Source organism: Phytophthora cinnamomi (genome assembly GCF_018691715.1).
Source record: "Phytophthora cinnamomi strain GKB4 chromosome Unknown Contig3, whole genome shotgun sequence".
Classification (NCBI taxonomy): Eukaryota; Oomycota; class Peronosporomycetes; order Peronosporales; family Peronosporaceae; genus Phytophthora; species Phytophthora cinnamomi.
This window is the reverse complement of record NW_027150936.1, coordinates 245,682-261,827: the sequence shown is the minus strand read 5'-3', so window position 1 is coordinate 261,827 and position 16,146 is coordinate 245,682. Positions and strand designations below refer to the sequence as shown.

Here is a 16,146-nt window from a genome sequence, read left to right as displayed (position 1 = left end):
TCAAGTCCGAGCAAGCGTTTGCATGCTGAGCACCTCCTCGGCGAAAGGAGTGCGAGCTCAGCGGTTCTTCCACTCCAGCTGGACCCGCAACTAGATCGAGGAGACGATTAACTTCAGCGTGGATCCCAAGAGGTGATGGTGCCCTGGATGAATTCGACTGAGCTGGTGCACTTGAAGGAGTTTGGTCGTCGCAACCCTCGAGCATCTCCAGGAGGGGGACAGAGGCAGTCAGCTCAACTGGCACGTGGGCCGTTAGCGCTGGAAGATGGCTCAACAGCGCAGTCGATGGAGCTTCCTGAGATGCCAGCGCAAGCGCAAGAGCCAGCAACGGACACGACCGGAAGTCAGCGTCGGGGAACAGCGACAGCGCTTGCTCATCAGACGTCTTCATCCGAATGAAGCGAATGAAGAAAACCCCTCCAGCACCGATGGAGAGCTGCTGTTTGCGGACGAAGGTCAAGTCCGAAGCACGGCCAAACAGGTACCAGAGCAAGCATAGCAATGCAGCATCTTGGTAGTCCTCTGCGCAGCTAGCTGTTGAATACAGGTATCCCACCATCTTTTGCAAGTCGGTCTTGGTGCATGCCACCGCCTTCTTCACGAAACCACCGCTTTCGCGCTTAATACAGTGCTGCTCCAGAGTGCGACCCATACTTAGCAGCTGCCTTGCAACAGCACCACCTGGGACGGGATATTCATCGAGCAGCCAGCACTTCACCTGTCGGTAGTACTGTGCCACGGAGTGCCGTGACAGATACTGCCCCTTCGAGCCAGCGTGGAAAGCAAGATAAACGCCAAACTTGTCCATTATCGTCAGGATGATGGCGCTTGCGCGGCTCGGTTCGGCAAAGATCATGGCGCCAACGTGCTCGAGGCTGGTCCCTTCGCTCGAGAGGAAGCGCTCGAACGCCTTTAGAGCGGTCGAGCGCGCGCGCTTGGTGTTGGCGGGCTTGAGATCGTTGAGGCTCATCGTAATGGGTCGGAGAGGGAGGTAATATCTAAATGATATGTGGCTGGGCGGCCTTCTCTATACAGATATACATATCTGAGGCTTGCTTCCGACCCGATACGTCGGAGTTAAGGTGGTTCCGACCTCTGACTGATACTGAGCTTTTATTGGTAAAAAATACGAGCTATGTCTCGAGTGGATTGGTAGAAACAGAATCAATGCAAATCATTGGTCAATATTCACGAAAAAACGCCATACAAAAGATCAGTGAGGTCGGAGAGATGATGTTATTCATCGATCATGAACGGGAGCTTTTGCTCCACCGCGAGTAGTAGTGCTTGAAAATGCCCCGAGCCACACTCTTCGCCTCCAATCCAGAATTTCACTCTCCAGGAGGATCCCGTGCGAACTTGGTGCTTGTTCCTTCAACGCTGATCGACGCACTTCCACGATCAGCCCAAAGCAACAAACAGTCTACATGTAGTAATACGACTGAAACCACGTGCGTGCTTGAAGAACGGCGCCAGGACGTAGCGATGGGGGCACGAGCTTGTCGAATCCATCGGACGAGAACTTCTTCCACCCGTGAACAAACTTGTCTACTCGGCGCCAAGAGCCAACGCTTAGTAGCAGCAAAACACTGCCAACGATAGCAACAGGGAGGAAGCTGCAGCGCACCTGGGATATGCTGGCAAATGGCATGCAATCGTGTTAGAAAAAGGTTTGGCCCAGCACGGGGAATTCACGCGCGCGCTGATCACCTGGGAACGATGGCGTGGCGCCAGCTCCTTTCGTCTCGTTCGAGACTCCTGCCTCTGTGCGCAGCCACGGGTGGATCGCTCTTGGCTGCTCGCTCGATCGCTCGCAGCTCCGGCGCCGACGCGTCCGCTGCCAGCCCGTCGATCCAGGCGCACTCGTACAGCGATGGCCACCAGCGCCGCGCCCCTCGGATGGTTATCGGAGACCCCGGTCCGTAGGCTGCAGAGACTGGTTGATATCTCGTAGCTCGAGCCAGCACCAATGACGCACTCACTAACTTGTCCGGCGTTGTGCGGTGCAGACGCGTTCGCGCGCAAGATGCAGAAGTTCACGCGGGACGGACCGGACCAGTTGCTGGTGATCGCCGACTTCGACCACACGCTGACGCCGTACTACAAACCGCGCAGCGACCCCACGGCCCCTTTGCAGCAGGAGAACAGTAGCCACGGCCTGCTCATGACCAGCAGAGTGCTGCAGCCGCAAGTGTGCGCTGGGGAGCAGGAGCTGTTCGCGAGGTTCTACCCGGTGGAGATGTCCCCGACGCTCTCGGCCGAGGAGAAGCTGCCCTTCATGGAGCAGTGGTGGAACAGCGCGCACGCGCTGCTGGTCGAGTATAAGCTGACCAAGGCGCAGGTGCAGGAGGCGGTGGCGCTCGGCTCGCTGAGCTTCCGCCAGGGCTTCCACCCGCTGCTCAAGCTGCTGCACGACCAGCAGGTGCCGACACTCGTCTTCTCCGCGGGGCTCTACGACGTCATCCACGCGGCGCTGGAGCAGGAGTTCGCCGCAGAGCGTAAGAGAAACGGAGAAGCTGGAGGAGGTGAGGACGGCCAAGCGTTCACGCCCAGCAACGTGCACGTGGTGTCCAACATGATGCGGTTCGACAGCCAGGGGGTCATCGAGGGCTTCGACAGGGCGCTCATCCACTCGCTCAACAAGAGCGCGCGCGTGCTGCTGGACTCCCCGTTCTGGCAGAGCTGCGAGCTGGAGAAGCGGTGCAACGTGCTGCTGCTGGGGGACTCGCGCGGCGACGTCCACATGGCTGAGGGGCTGGAGGCCGACGAGATCATCCGCGTCGGCTTCCTCAACGTGCATGTGGACGAGGCGCTGGACGAGTACCTCGAGCTCTACGACGTCGTGTTCACGCACGACGCGAGTCTTGTGCCATTGCAGATGCTGCTCGAGCAGATGACAGCAGCATCAAAGCGGCAGTAGGACAGCAGAGCTCTCTGCGAGTCAAACAAGATACAGCAAGTTGAAGTGCAGTGTAGCCATCTCGCTTCCAATACAAGGTACCGTCAACTACTGCTGCTCACGCACAGCCTCCTAGTAAGTAAGTAAGTATAACACTTCACCAGCAGCTGCATACGCCGCTTGTGTTCCCAGGTGCGCCTTGTGCTGATCGGGGGGCACGCATCGGCGAGCGTCCATCAAAAGACCCACTTTACGTTTCCGCTCCATCACCCAGTAGCCATAAAACCCTTGGGTTAAATCCAAGTTGACCCAAACCACCTCACCAGCTGGCGGGCTTTTTTGCGAGGGAGGATCCACTCCGACACACACAAAAGATCAACAATCCGCCCAACATGTCGGCGAACCTCGAGGCTCTGAACCAGGAGGCGCAGGCGCTGCGCGCGGCCATCGACGGCAACCGCGTGGACGAGGCCGCCAAGTTGCTCTCGCAGCTGAAGGTGCGTCGTCTCCCGCGTCCAAAAGCGCGCGTAGATGCCCTCTAACCAACCCCCGAACCGATGCCCTCCAGATCGCGCTCACCACGCTGCCGGCGCTTCCTCCGTGCGGCGTGGCGTCCCCTACGGCCCAGCAGGAGCTGGAGCTCGCCCGTACGCGTCCAGCACACCTTTCCCCGCCCTCATAGCCCTAAAAGCCGCCTCGGAATCGCTAATTCTGTGCCTAAATCGCAGGTCACGTGCTCGAGAGCGCCACGCTGCTGAGCATCCTGCGCGAGGACATGACGGCCTTCGAGCGCAGCGTGATCCAGCTCAAGGTGTACCACCGCGGCGGGCTGCCGCCGTCGCCGCTGCACTTCCCGATCCTGGGCTCGCGCCTGCTGCAGCTGCTGGTGGAGAACCGCATGGCCGAGTTCCACAACGAGCTGGAGCTGCTGCCCGAGCAGAGCCGCCAGGACGCCAACGTGGCCTTCGCCGTCAAGCTGGAGCAGTACCTGATGGAGGGCACGTACAACAAGGTGCTGGAGGCGCGCGCCAACGTGCCCAACCCCTTCTTCCGCTTCTTCCTGGCGCAGCTGCTGCAGACCGTGCGCGAGAACATCGCCGACTGCGCCGAGGTGGCGTACCAGTGCCTCTCGCTCGCGGACGCGCAGCAGATGCTCATCTTCGACTCGCCCGCCGAGCTCAGCGCCTACATCCAGGAGGAGAAGCCCGACTGGCTCGTGCGCGAGGGCCGCGTGTGGTTCAAGGCCCCCGAAAAGTCCCTTGGCGCTGCGGACATCCCGTCGCTGAGACTAGTGGGCGAGACGCTCGCGTACGCCACGGAGCTGGACCGTATCGTATAAGAGACGCAGTGCGGCAGGCACAGGGGGGAGAGCAGAGCAGAAGCAAATGAAGGCCGTGTCGATCGCCGCAAAAAGCGGCGTCAACTAACTACTCGACGACGTATCCTTGGTTCATTCTTCACTTTGTACTTGTTCAAATTGTAACTCAACTGGTGTAGCTTCGACAGGAATGCCGCTGACACGTCACGCTCCCTACTGGTAAATATACTGCTTCACCGCCTTCGTGTCTCGGCGCTTCGTCGCGGGCGCTTTGACGCCGAGAACCTTGTCCAGCCACACCTGCGTCTTGATCGGGAGCGTCGTGCGCGACTCCCACACTGGGGTCTCCTGGTTGATCCACTGAATCAGGTAAATAATCTCCTTTGCCCCCGTAGTCACGTTGGTCACCACTCTGCGTTCATGAGCCACCTTGATTTGATACTGGCAGGATCGTTTGGCTCGCTCGCGCGTTCGGAACATCTCGATAAGTCGGCGCGGGATGTTCTCGTCGGGTTCCCACGTAAGCTCGTCGTAGCTCTCCCACTTGACAAGATACAAATCGGCATCCTTGGCCCGTTGACCACCTGCCGTTAGCAGCGACCTACCTTCCTTGACGCAGAGGATAGCCTCCACGACATACACATCCTCTTCGTTCAGGTCGAACATGTCCTGGTCGTCGTCGGTTGACGAATCAGCGTCCTTGGTCTCCTCTTCCTCATCCTCCACCTCTTCCTCCTCTTCTTCCTCTTCATCACTGTCATCCAGCACGATAGCAGACTTAGAAGTTGCCCCAGGTTTCGGTTTTTCGGGCTTCTTTTTCTCTTCGTAAGACAAATACTTGGTATCTGCCTTGCCCGACGCTACATCGTCTGCTCTGATCTTCGCCACCACCGCGGCAAGCTGCTCCATAGACGTCATGCCAGTCTTGCTGGCCGGTTCCTCCTTCACCTCCATCTCTTCCTTCGACTCCTTCTCCTCCGCGACCTGCTTCCTTTGCCTCTTCGGTGATCGTCCTGCTGCGCGCTTCTTGGGTTTTTCCGGCGGCGGACTGTTCTCCAACTCTGGCATAAACTCCGCTTCGTCTGAATCAGAGTAGCCTCCCTTGTACTCGGGCTCCTCCTCCTCTTCTCCAGACTCGTACACCACCTCGTCCTCATCCACGTACGCCTTGCGCTGCTTCTGACTGCGTCTGCGGTCGCTACTCGGCGCCCTCCGTTTGCCGCGGTTCTCAGCTCGCAGCGTGTCGTCCAGCGTCTCCAGCGACCGCTTGCGAGTGAGTTTGGGCTTGCTGTTCTTGTCCGCCGTGGCGTCCAGCTGCAGCCTGGTCAGCAGCCGCATGAGCTCAGGCGACGTGCCGGCGCCCTTGCCCTGGTCCACCTCCAGCCACTTGACGATGATCTTGTGCTTGTTGGAGCCGAAGGCCACGCTCTCGCACATGGGCTGTCTGCGCAGCTTCTTGAGCACCGAGGCCTGGTAGGCGTCGGGCTGCTCCTCCTTCTTCACGTCGCTCTCCAGCTTCACGACGCGCGGAGAGCTCGCCGTCTTCTTCTTCTTCTGGCTCTTCTTGTCCGCCTTGACGCTGGGGGAGCTCCTCCCACTGCGTGGAGAGGCGCCGACGCTGCTGCTCTTCTTCTTCTTGTCCTCCTTCTTCTTCGTCTTCTCCTTCTTCCTGGTCCCTTCGCGCTGCGTATCCTTCTTGTCTTTACTCTTGGCCTTTGCCTTGGCCTTGGCCTTGCGGCGCTGCAGCATGGCGCGGCGCTTCTCGAAGGCCTCGGAGACCTGCACCCACGTGGTGGCCAGCGACTGCGTCTCCGTCTGCAGCTTGAGCGCGGCGGGCAGCGGCGGCGCCTGCAGCAGCAGCTTGGCCAGCACGTGGTCCATGCCCAGGTGCAGCCTGCCGTACAGCTCCTGCGGCTTGGAGCGCGCGGGCGGCGCCTCCTGCGTCTGCGTCTGCGGCGCGGCCATCGCGGACTCGTCCGTCCGTGTCAGCTAACAACTGTCTCCAGGCAGAGCGTTAAGTACGAAGTGGCGTGGCGCACACGAAATTGCGACCTTTTGGGACCATACTGAGCTCCGTTAACTTTTTAGAACGTTTGTGTGTGTTTTTAGCGAACATGGCTACAGCAGGACAGCCGTATTTAGGCCTTGCTGGTGTGGATGCTGCAGATGCGGCCCTCGTCGTCGAAGGCGAACGTGGACTTGACCGAGACCGGCACGAAGAAGATCCTGACCACGCCGCGCACCACCACGTGCTCATCGTCGCCGTCCTCGATGGCCGGCGGCTGCCATGTCCCCTCGACCTTGATCTTGTCCAGGTACGCGCGGAACTGCTCCTTGCCGCGGTAGCTGCCGTCGCGCTGGCTGTAGAACTGCACGTCGTCGCTCACGAGCTGCAGCGTCTCCTTCGTGCGCTTCTCGAGCCGCAGCGCCACGTACTGCTTCACGGTGTCCACGTGCTCCTGCGTGACGGTCGAGGCGACGCCCATGACTGTTGTAGGGGGTGACCGAGCTGGCTGTTGCTTTCGGCGACGAACGCCAATTGAGAACTGGGCAACCTGCGGACCAGCATCCGCAGGTCCATCCTAGCATCTCCGTTGAACTTGAGCTGGCGATGGCAACGACGAACAGCAAGGACCCATTTAACGCTAACTGCATTCTGGTCTCGAGAGAGGATACCGTTGCCGCGATTAGTCCGACGGAGGGGCAACTTCAACTAGACCTGCCAGCCGAGGCTTGTCACGCGGAGCAGCAGCCCAGCAGCACCTCCATTCCGACCGACACCCGCAGCCTTCTCGGACATACATGTACATGTATATTAGTAAATGCATCGAGCCGTCGAGCCACATGGGCGCTGCTCGCTCTAGTCGCAGGCACACCCAGCTGTAGCCTCCATAAGTGCGCGTTAAGTACGTCCGGCGGGATTTGCCGAGCGATTCCTCCATACCGATCATACAACGTCACTACAGTACCGGAGACTCGACGGCGAACATGACGGACGCGGGCTCCGTGCAAGTGCCCGAGCTGGCGGGCGCGGACCTGGACAGCGAGTCGGACACGTGCTCCACCGCCTCCAGCTTCAGCGTGCGGCAGGGCGAGCAGACCGCGCCCAAGCGGCTCGACAGCCCCGCGTCGCACGAACACGCGGAGGCGGCGCTGCACCTCACCTCGTACGTGGCCACTTGCATACGGGTATTGGCAGTGCTCTCGGCAATACTTAGTACGTGACTGATGATGCAACCACGCGGGGTATAGTGACTTGAAGACGTTCATCAACACGTGCATCGCGTTCCTGGGTTCGGGCGTTTTGGGGCTGCCCTACGCTTTCCGCAAGTGCGGCGTCTTGGTGAGGTTCTTTATTTTAATCAGATTAAAAGATTTTTTTTACCAATAAGATTATTTTTTTGTATTGTAGATGGGCTTCGTGACGCTGGTGAGCGTGGCGGCCGTGAGCACGTACGCCATGATGCTCGTGGTGCAGTGCAAGTACAAGCTCAAGCAGCAGGGCAAGCACGTGAGCAAGTACGGAGAGATCGGCTTCTTCGCCATGGGGCGGATCGGCTCCACGCTCGTCAACTCGGCGCTGGTCATCTCCCAAACGGGCTTCTGCATCGCCTGTAAGCTGTCGTCACTACTGGCTGGTTTCCAAGAGTTTAATTTTTTTTTATTGTTGTGATGTTCAGATTTGATCTTTATTTCAACCAACGCGCACAAGTTTTTGGATGTTTCGAAGCAGTTGGTGGTGTCGGTGTGCGTGCCACCGCTGATTGGGTTTTCGCTACTGAAGCACATGAAGGAGCTGGCCTACGTGGCGCTGCTGGCGGATTTCATGTGCATTCTCGGGCTGCTGGTGGTGCTAAACATCGATCTGAGCTACATGGAGCAAGACTACGACAACATCCAGGCGATTGGGGTGGTGTCCGCTGTGCCGTTCTTTTTTGGCGTGGCGAGCTACTGCTTTGAAGGGGTGGGGATGGTGCTGCCGCTGGAGAACTCGATGCAGAACAAGAGGAACTTCACACCGATCCTCGTGTGCACCGTCGTGATTATCACGACACTGTACGCTACGTTTGGTATCTGCGGGTACCTCGCGTTCGGGAATGATACAGACGCCGTCATCACGCTGAATTTTGAAGGCAGTGGTGGCTTGGTCACGCTCGTCAAGATCTTCCTGTGCTTGGGGCTCTTCTTCACGTACCCAGTGATGCTGTTCCCGGTGTTTGAGGTGCTGCAGCCTATGGTGGCGTGTGGCAACAAGATGGAGGACTTGCGGGTCACGGAGAGAAAGGGCGTGATTCTGCGTGCCGGAGTCGTGCTGTTCACTGCAATTATTGCTGCTGCCATTCCAGGTACAGCTCGTCACGTGCGTTAGTATATTGGTGAACTACGTGCTAACGTCATGTTTTATTGCTGACAGACTTCGGCAGGTTTATCTCGTTTATCGGTTCCACGTGTTGCTCGTTGCTGGCATTCATCATGCCAGCGTATTTCCACCTACGTCTCTTCCGCGACGAGCCCGCGACGTGCGGGAGGCGTTTAAACCAGGCATTCTTGTGTGGGATGGTGGTGTTGGGTTTTGTCATGCTTGGTGCTGGTGTCGTTGATGCCATCGACAGTGTATTCTAGATCACAGAGACATCGTGAGGAGCTCAACAAAGTTTTCCAGCAAGCTCTACACAAGACCACGATTTGCATAGATTCGACCGAGTGATAAGTGTCCTCCATTGTAATGATCAATAACAAAGCTCAGCATACAACCTTATGTCGTTGGGTAAGCAAATATTGCCCTTAATGCCGTTCCTAAACACGGCCCTTAGCCCTAAAGTAATAGCGTGAGCACAGACGATAAGTGGTAATAGTAATAGAAATGGAATTCAGGATAAGGATTGTCGGTGCTAGCTAGCTAACAGCTGATAGCAAAGAGGCACTTGTCGTCCCAGCGGCTCGTGTAATAAGTGTTGATGCGGCGACCAACGCCCCGCCAAGCCATCCATTCTGCTCGCTCCTCCTCCGTAAGTTCGGGGAACAAATCCGTAGTTTCATGGTGGTCCGTGTCTGCGTTATGCAAGAACACAGCGTCGCTGATTCGATCGTAGCGAAGTCGCTGGTGCCCACGCACTATCGACATCTTTTTATTCGGGTCGTTGCTGAATACAGCGCGTTCGCCGAAGGTGACATTTCTCTTAAGCGAGCGTCCGCCTCCGTCCGGCACTCCGGCTATATCAGCCAATGTGTTGAGGATATCGTAGTGCTCAGTGGCATCGTCAATCACGAGGCCTACATCGTCGCCAAGACGGCCTTCCGCGATAATGGCGCCCGCCACTCTTGTTGCCGAGACACCATACCCAGTGCCGTGGTCTCCGACGATTACAACAATGGTATCATTTAGGATTCCGTTGGAGGCCATGCGATCCATGAACTTGCCCAGCTCGACGTCTGTGAAGTACCGCATTTCCAGATAATCTTGACGTAGTTTAGGTTCGTCGGCGTTACTGCAAAGAGCGGAGAAATTCGGTTTCTCGGTGTCGGCATACCACTTCGGGCGCTCTCGGTACGGCCCGTGACTTGAGATGGTGTAGTGCGTCAGAAACAGTGGTTCCTTGGGTTTACCTTGAGCCATACACTCCTTTTGTTTGGCTGTCTTGTTCACGAGCAAGTCACCGAGAATTTGGAAACTAAGATCGTCGTGCACGCCCCAGTGCAGCCCTCGAGCTTCAGGGCCATACCAGTCTTCATGTTTGATGCCCAAGTCGCTTTCCGCTAGTTTTGTCACCTCTATATTGCTCCAAACAGTATCAAAGCCATGAATGGGAAGGAAAATATCCCAACTGTCGTAGTGTGTCGTGCAACCTGTGGTGTAGAAGGTTTCGTACCCTTTTGCCGTGAAAAGCTGAGGTAAACCTTCGAGGTGTGTATCTCGCTTTCCCCCAGCCATGCCAGTGTGCACCGGGCTGTCGTACGGAATCTGCGCGAACAACAAACTTTCGACTGAACGGCTAGTGCGAACGCTCGACCAGAAGTTACGAAGAGCAACACCCCGCTTGGCCCACCTATCAAAGTTTGGCGTTACAGTGAGGTTGGTTCCCTTGAACAAGTTGGGTGGGTCTTTCTCTCCGACAAGATAGAGGGAGTCGTGAAACTCGAAAGACTCTACGGCGATCAGCAAGACATTTGGCGGGTTGTCTGCTTCAATATCTACCTCGAAGGCGAGATCCCCTTGGAAGCCTATTGTGCGGCGATATAGTGTATCGGGGCCAAACGGAATGTGCTTCTCAGTAGCGTCGTGGATGTACAGTTCAACCCAGGAATCCCTGAAAAGTAGTGTCCTGCTCTCAAGTGTAGGCTCCAGTGCATGACCGAGTAACTCATTCAGAGAAGCGTTGATGACGGAGTACGCAACGACAGGAGAACTCAGACGGACCAATGCAATAACAATGACAGGCAACATCACCAGACCAGAGACGACAACAGCGAGCTGGACACCAACATACTTATACATCAATTTCGGGTCAGTTGATTCTGCTTTCGATGACAATAATGCCTCCCGGTCTTCATTATCGTTAACGGGCTCAGCTTCACCCGTGTCCACGTTGTCTGCGTCATCATCGTTGAGCTTAATATCCACATACGAGGAAGCTAGAACCAGTTTTCTGTCAGCGACCTTGGCTGCGTTCTTAGCTGGATTCGTGGTCTTACGGATTACTATCGTATAGACCCACTACAGTGACTTCGTTTTATTTTCCTTTTCATAATGCCTATTTACATAAAGGTCTCGGACTCCTGGTCCGAGCAAGGTACAGTTGGAAAACAACTAAATTTCCTTCTTCACAAGAAAAACTTTGTCACTACCACGGAAATTTCGATGCCGTCCGCAGGATCAACAACGCTGTCTGGCGTCTTGACTGGAATGAAGTCGAGAAGTCCGCCTAGAGATGGCGAAGGCACCCCATTCGAGTTATGCGAAGCACTCGGACGATTGGAAGCGCTACATGGAGTCGGACGTTTTGTTGCTGGTGCCCACAACGCTGTTGTGGAGCGATGGCAAAGTAATGGTCGTCGAGCTGTACGGGAGTCTGCATGAAACATTAATACAACATATCCATGACCACCTCCGCGATGCAACAGGAACCGATTTCAATGATCTCAAAAGCTGGGGGCGAGCCCACCAAGCTGCTCTCAAGGCCATCGAAGGTCTTAAACCGGATACGAGTTTCGGCCCGAGTCTAACTCAACCCAAAGAGACCCCCTGGAACTCTTTGGTATGCCTTGTTAGTGGAAATTGGTGTTGATCAAGGCTGGGGCTGAGTTGATGACCACTGCGGCTTAAATTAAGTGTCCCGGAGCCGAATACGTTCTCTGTGTCTGCTTCAACGAAAGCCACGAGGAAATGGGCCAGTATCGTTTGGATTCTGTAGTGAACGGCCATTTTAAGGGCCCTCGTATGTCCATTAGGACTATCGAGGCGGGATCTACCGTGGCGTTTGACACTCACCGTTTACTGGGGCTTCCTCGATGCAAACTTGCCTCCAGGTTTTAACGGTCCTGTCATTTCGACGACTACCACGCAGTAGAACCACTTCGACAGACCTCTATGAGGATGCGTGCGAGGTGGGTGGGTGGGGGGGGGGGGGGGGGGGGGGGCAATCTATGCCTTACGAAGAAAAAACAACCAATGGTGGAGGTGGCAACGGCGGTGATTAGTAGGATGCAAGACTCTGAGGGCAAGGATACTTCCTTCTCGCTTTGAATGGTGCTGCTTAATCAAAAATGCACATTCTCACTCATCTTGGTCGCCACCATTTCTTCTAGTCGAGTTGGCTCGCAAGTGGGAAACACCAGCAAATCGTTCCCCTAAGACTGGAGCAACAGCGATATATTAGACTAGTCTATCTAGATGGGTTTAACTACACTCGGCAGCAAGGAAGCACTTCGCCTCCCATCGCTTTGTGTAGTACGAGTTGATTCGGCGACCAGCGTCACGCCAATTCAGCCACTCATTTCGTTTCTCCTCAGTGAGACTCGGCAGAAGATCGTGTTTCATATCGTGATCGGTGTCGGCATTGTGCAGCAGCACGACGTCAGTAACCCGGTCGTAGCGCAGACGATCATGTCCGCGCACGACGGACATCTTACGCGTCGGATTGTTGCTGTACACAATGCGCTTGCCGAACTTGATCTTGCGCTTGAGCGAACGACCAATACCATCTTGCTCGAATCCGCCCTCCGGAACGCCGGTGATGTCAGCCAGCGTGTTGAGGATGTCGTACTGTTCCGTTGCGTCATCCATAACCATGCCTACAGCCTTGCCAAGGCGTCCTTCAGCGACGATAGCGCCAGCCACGCGGGTAGCGGATACATCGCGGTCTTCCGGAACATCGTTGCCAAACTCCGGTCCTTGGCCGTGGTCTCCTGAGATGACCACAATGGTGTCGTCGAGGATGCCAGCCGCAGACATGCGGTCCATGAACTTGCCGAGCTCCATGTCGGTGAAGTGACGGATCTCGAGGTAATTCTTGATGTTGTCCGCGAACTTCTGGCCTTCGTACAGAGCAGAGAAGTCGGGCTTCTCAGATTGGGCGTACCATTTCGGACGCTGCTTGTAGTTAACGTGGCTCGAGATGGTGTAATGGTTGAGGAACAGGGGCTTCTTCGGCTCACCACGAGCCACACGGTCGGCCTGCTCCTTGGTCTTGTTCACCAATAAATCGCCCAGAAGCTGGAAGCTCAAGTCGTCGTGCACCCCCCAGTTGAGGGCCCGGTGCTCCGGACCGTTCCAGTCGCCAGGTTTGATGCCCAAATCACTTTCAGCAAGCTTCTTGAACTCATTGCGACTCCAAACAGTCTCAAAACCGTGGGCAGGAAGGAAGGCGTCCCAACTGTCATAGTCCGTCTTGCAGCCAGTGGTGAAGAAGGTTTCGTATCCCTTGGCCGAGAAGAGCTGCGGCAGACCCGAAAGATTGGTGTTCTTCTGGCCTCCAGTCATGCCGGACTTGGTCACGTGGTCGTAGGGAAGCTGCGCGAAGAGCAGACTCTCCACTGAGCGACTCGTGCGCCAACTCGACCAGTAGTTGCGCAGTGCGATGCCGCGCTTGGCCCACTTGTCGAAGTTGGGCGTGATGGTGATGTTGGTGCCCTTGAACAGATTGGACGGGTCTTCCTCTCCGACGAGGTAGTGCGAGTCGTGGAAGCGGAAGGACTCGACTACAATGAGCAAGACGTTGGGCGGGTTCTTGGGATTCACCTTGACATCGAACGCGAGCTCACCCTTGAAGCCTGTGGTCTTTCGGTAAAGCGTATCGTTTCCGAACAGCTCGTGCTTCTCGGTGGCGTGGTGGATGTACGTCTCGACCCAGGGCAGGTTGGCCTCGTCGACGGCCGACGAGCTACCGTCCGCGTTCGGTTGGAAGACGTGGCCCAGCGCCTCGTTCAGCGAGGTATTGAGCGCCGAGTACGCCACGAGAGGGGAGGCGGCATTGATCAGTGCGATCACGAAAAGCGGGAGGAACACCAGACCGGAGAGCGCGATAAATGCCTGCTTCAAGTACTGGCACCTGTCCGGCTTGGAAGCGACGACAGCCTTCTTCGACAATGAAAGATTCACATCCGAGTCGAGTTCCCCGTCCGAGGGCGAGGCCGTGTCAGCTTCCGAGCTCTCAGTGGCGTCTCCAATTTCCACCGTCACGTACTTGGGGGTTCCAGACCCGTTGTCGACAGAGGAATCCTCTCTGGAAGCTTTCGCCAACGGGGCGAGCTCCACACCCGCTGCACGCTTCTCAGTGCCGCTAGGGGCTTTGTTCACCAAATTCATGGGGTTATAAGCGTGGGGACACTCGCGTTGCAGCGGGATATGCGTCGGGTTCCACGTCGAGAGATCTGCCCACGGAGCTCGCGTCCGCACGGTGGCGAAGACGGTAGCGGAGACCACGAGCACCAGCACGTTCACCACCGCGTCGGTGATCTCCTTGTTGGATACTTCGAAGGAGCTGGCGTTGTCCTTCTCGTCGATGGCCATGACCACGATGTCGAAGGTGAAGCGCATGTCACGGAGACGAACGATGAGGCCGTCGGCGATGACGGGCGTCACCACGAGCACGAACAGCAGCCACGACACCGAGAAGGTGGTGACGTTGCCCACGATCCGAGCCAACATCCCCTGGCCGCAGCACGTGAGCACGCGCTTGAAGCAGTCGAGCATGTACAGAATGCAGGCGAAGTACGTGACGCAGACGAAATCCTCCAAGAACCCGAGTGCCAACGCCCCCAGCACCACCCCGACGGTGTTGTCGTCCTCGCTGCCGTACATGGTGATCAAAGCACCGAGGGTGTTGCACCGGTACACGAAGAAGAGCGCGAGCGTGAACCCGTAGACGAACGCCCATCCGCGGTAGGGACAGTCCTCGCGGGCGAGTTTCTTGGCGATGGAGGTCTGTTTGACCTTGATCACCACCCATTCCGTGAACGTCGGGAGGTCTTCCGGTCCGTCGTCGTCTTGGGGCTGAGACTTTTCCGGCGTGGCGTCATGAGAGACCGAGGCGCGAATGGGCTTCGGCTCGACTTCGGGGTCTTCGTTTTCAAGAGGCACCATGGTTCACCGTTGCGACTTGGACCTAGTAATGGCTAGACTACAGCTGCGAAAGAGCTCGGTGGGGACACTCAGTCAGGTACGGACGCCCGTTGTGCTGCCGATGCTGACGATCGGGAAGTGAGCGGCACTGTGCTCTCAGTCGTGCCATCGCCACAGTTTGCGGACAGGCGGAGCCCCCAGCGCAAAAAAAAATCTCTATCCCCTGATGGTGAGGCAGCTCGTGTGATTTTTGAGCCAGGTTGTCGCGCCCCATACCTTTTCTGGGCAGACACTACGGACGCTGCCAAGTTGAGCTTACGGACGCTGCCCGCCGGACACTCGCGTCTGGCGGCCATCGCGTATTCTGTGCCATATTTTCCACGACGCGACGACCTGCTGTTCGGACAAATCTATGGCGTCGCAGCTGCTGCGGACAGCAAATGCTTCGAACAGCAGATTTGAAGTTGATGCCTTGGCCCAAAGTCATCATTGTGCTCGTTTTTGCAGGGGTAACCCATCAGGCACTCGCTCTGAAGCCGCCCAGCACTGTACAAGCACCATAATCGCGAGTAAACTCGCAGGCAGTTCGCCATCGCGGCGTGGAGCCGGACACCACTGACGCACCAAAACTTGCACCCACGGGGCGGGCCCCACCGTGCATCCCACGGCGTGGAGTTACAAGTTGTAACTTGCAACTGCAAAAACTCGGACCCAGCGATAACGGCCCAGATACGTCAATTTGACGACGAATCACCGATTCGGAATCGGTGGGGTCCGTCAGCTCGAGGTGACCTCGGCCAATGGGAGCACAAATGGCTGCTCGTCTCAAGAGGGAGCGATGACATGTACAGATGTCGTTCGCCTTCAACCCTGAGAACACAGGCGACAGCATGGGAATCCTCTACGTACCAGAACATTCCATTCAAACCCACGAAGGTATTCTCATTTGTTTTTTATGGTTGAGCACTCGACAGTTTTTTTAGTAAGTTAGCAGGCACTAGCCACGTTTTATTGCACCCCAGCGTTCGAGACTCGAGTAAACTCAAACGGGGCTTCGAAAAGTCTCCACTAGAAAAGTCTCTACTCACACTAGACTCACCACTCCTTTTGCTCTTTGGGGGGTAGTTTAAACAAATCCGTCGTCATATCGTTATCTTGGTGACAGTCATAACTTGCCGCTGATGGCAGGGTGTGAGCTCCATTTTGCGATTCGGATTGTACTGAACACCGCTTGGATACGGAACCTGACGCTGCGCTTGACCGAGCGACGCCTATTGCCATGCTGGCGAACGTTGGTCCCGAGGACACAGGTTGGTACTGAACATAGCGTCGTGTTCGCCTAGCACGAACCCAATGGGATCGCTCGCA

The 16,146-nt window shown here is 56.6% G+C and overlaps 7 protein-coding genes across 7 annotated transcripts; 3 read left to right on the top strand and 4 right to left on the bottom strand.

Annotated features, from left to right (window-relative positions):
- Positions 1 to 1,719: 1,719 nt before the first annotated feature.
- Positions 1,720 to 2,920, top strand: IUM83_09111 (HAD hydrolase, family IE; the record flags this gene model as incomplete). The annotated part of the gene is made up of 2 exons (XM_067933531.1): positions 1,720 to 1,918; positions 2,010 to 2,920. The coding sequence occupies 2 exons, from the start codon at positions 1,720 to 1,722 to the stop codon at positions 2,918 to 2,920; spliced, it is 1,110 nt and encodes a 369-aa protein (XP_067800008.1).
- Positions 2,921 to 3,291: 371 nt separating this feature from the next.
- Positions 3,292 to 4,238, top strand: IUM83_09110 (putative 26S proteasome non-ATPase regulatory subunit; the record flags this gene model as incomplete). The annotated part of the gene is made up of 3 exons (XM_067933530.1): positions 3,292 to 3,396; positions 3,468 to 3,546; positions 3,628 to 4,238. 3 exons carry the CDS (start codon positions 3,292 to 3,294, stop codon positions 4,236 to 4,238), a joined length of 795 nt encoding a protein of 264 aa, XP_067800009.1.
- A 192-nt stretch (positions 4,239 to 4,430) lies between these two features.
- On the bottom strand, positions 4,431 to 6,182 carry IUM83_09109 (Chromodomain protein; the record flags this gene model as incomplete). The annotated part of the gene is made up of 1 exon (XM_067933529.1): positions 4,431 to 6,182. One exon carries the CDS (start codon positions 6,180 to 6,182, stop codon positions 4,431 to 4,433), a length of 1,752 nt encoding a protein of 583 aa, XP_067800022.1.
- Positions 6,183 to 6,355: 173 nt separating this feature from the next.
- On the bottom strand, positions 6,356 to 6,703 carry IUM83_09108 (Sulfate Permease (SulP) Family; the record flags this gene model as incomplete). The annotated part of the gene is made up of 1 exon (XM_067933528.1): positions 6,356 to 6,703. One exon carries the CDS (start codon positions 6,701 to 6,703, stop codon positions 6,356 to 6,358), a length of 348 nt encoding a protein of 115 aa, XP_067800021.1.
- A 502-nt stretch (positions 6,704 to 7,205) lies between these two features.
- Positions 7,206 to 8,840, top strand: IUM83_09107 (Amino Acid/Auxin Permease (AAAP) Family; the record flags this gene model as incomplete). The annotated part of the gene is made up of 5 exons (XM_067933527.1): positions 7,206 to 7,384; positions 7,470 to 7,560; positions 7,630 to 7,831; positions 7,898 to 8,563; positions 8,632 to 8,840. 5 exons carry the CDS (start codon positions 7,206 to 7,208, stop codon positions 8,838 to 8,840), a joined length of 1,347 nt encoding a protein of 448 aa, XP_067799892.1.
- Positions 8,841 to 9,117: 277 nt separating this feature from the next.
- Positions 9,118 to 9,963, bottom strand: IUM83_09106 (sulfatase-like protein; the record flags this gene model as incomplete). The annotated part of the gene is made up of 1 exon (XM_067933526.1): positions 9,118 to 9,963. The coding sequence occupies one exon, from the start codon at positions 9,961 to 9,963 to the stop codon at positions 9,118 to 9,120; it is 846 nt and encodes a 281-aa protein (XP_067799891.1).
- Positions 9,964 to 12,114: 2,151 nt separating this feature from the next.
- Positions 12,115 to 14,799, bottom strand: IUM83_09105 (sulfatase-like protein; the record flags this gene model as incomplete). Its single annotated transcript, XM_067933525.1, has 1 exon — positions 12,115 to 14,799. The coding sequence occupies one exon, from the start codon at positions 14,797 to 14,799 to the stop codon at positions 12,115 to 12,117; it is 2,685 nt and encodes an 894-aa protein (XP_067799954.1).
- Positions 14,800 to 16,146: the final 1,347 nt, after the last annotated feature.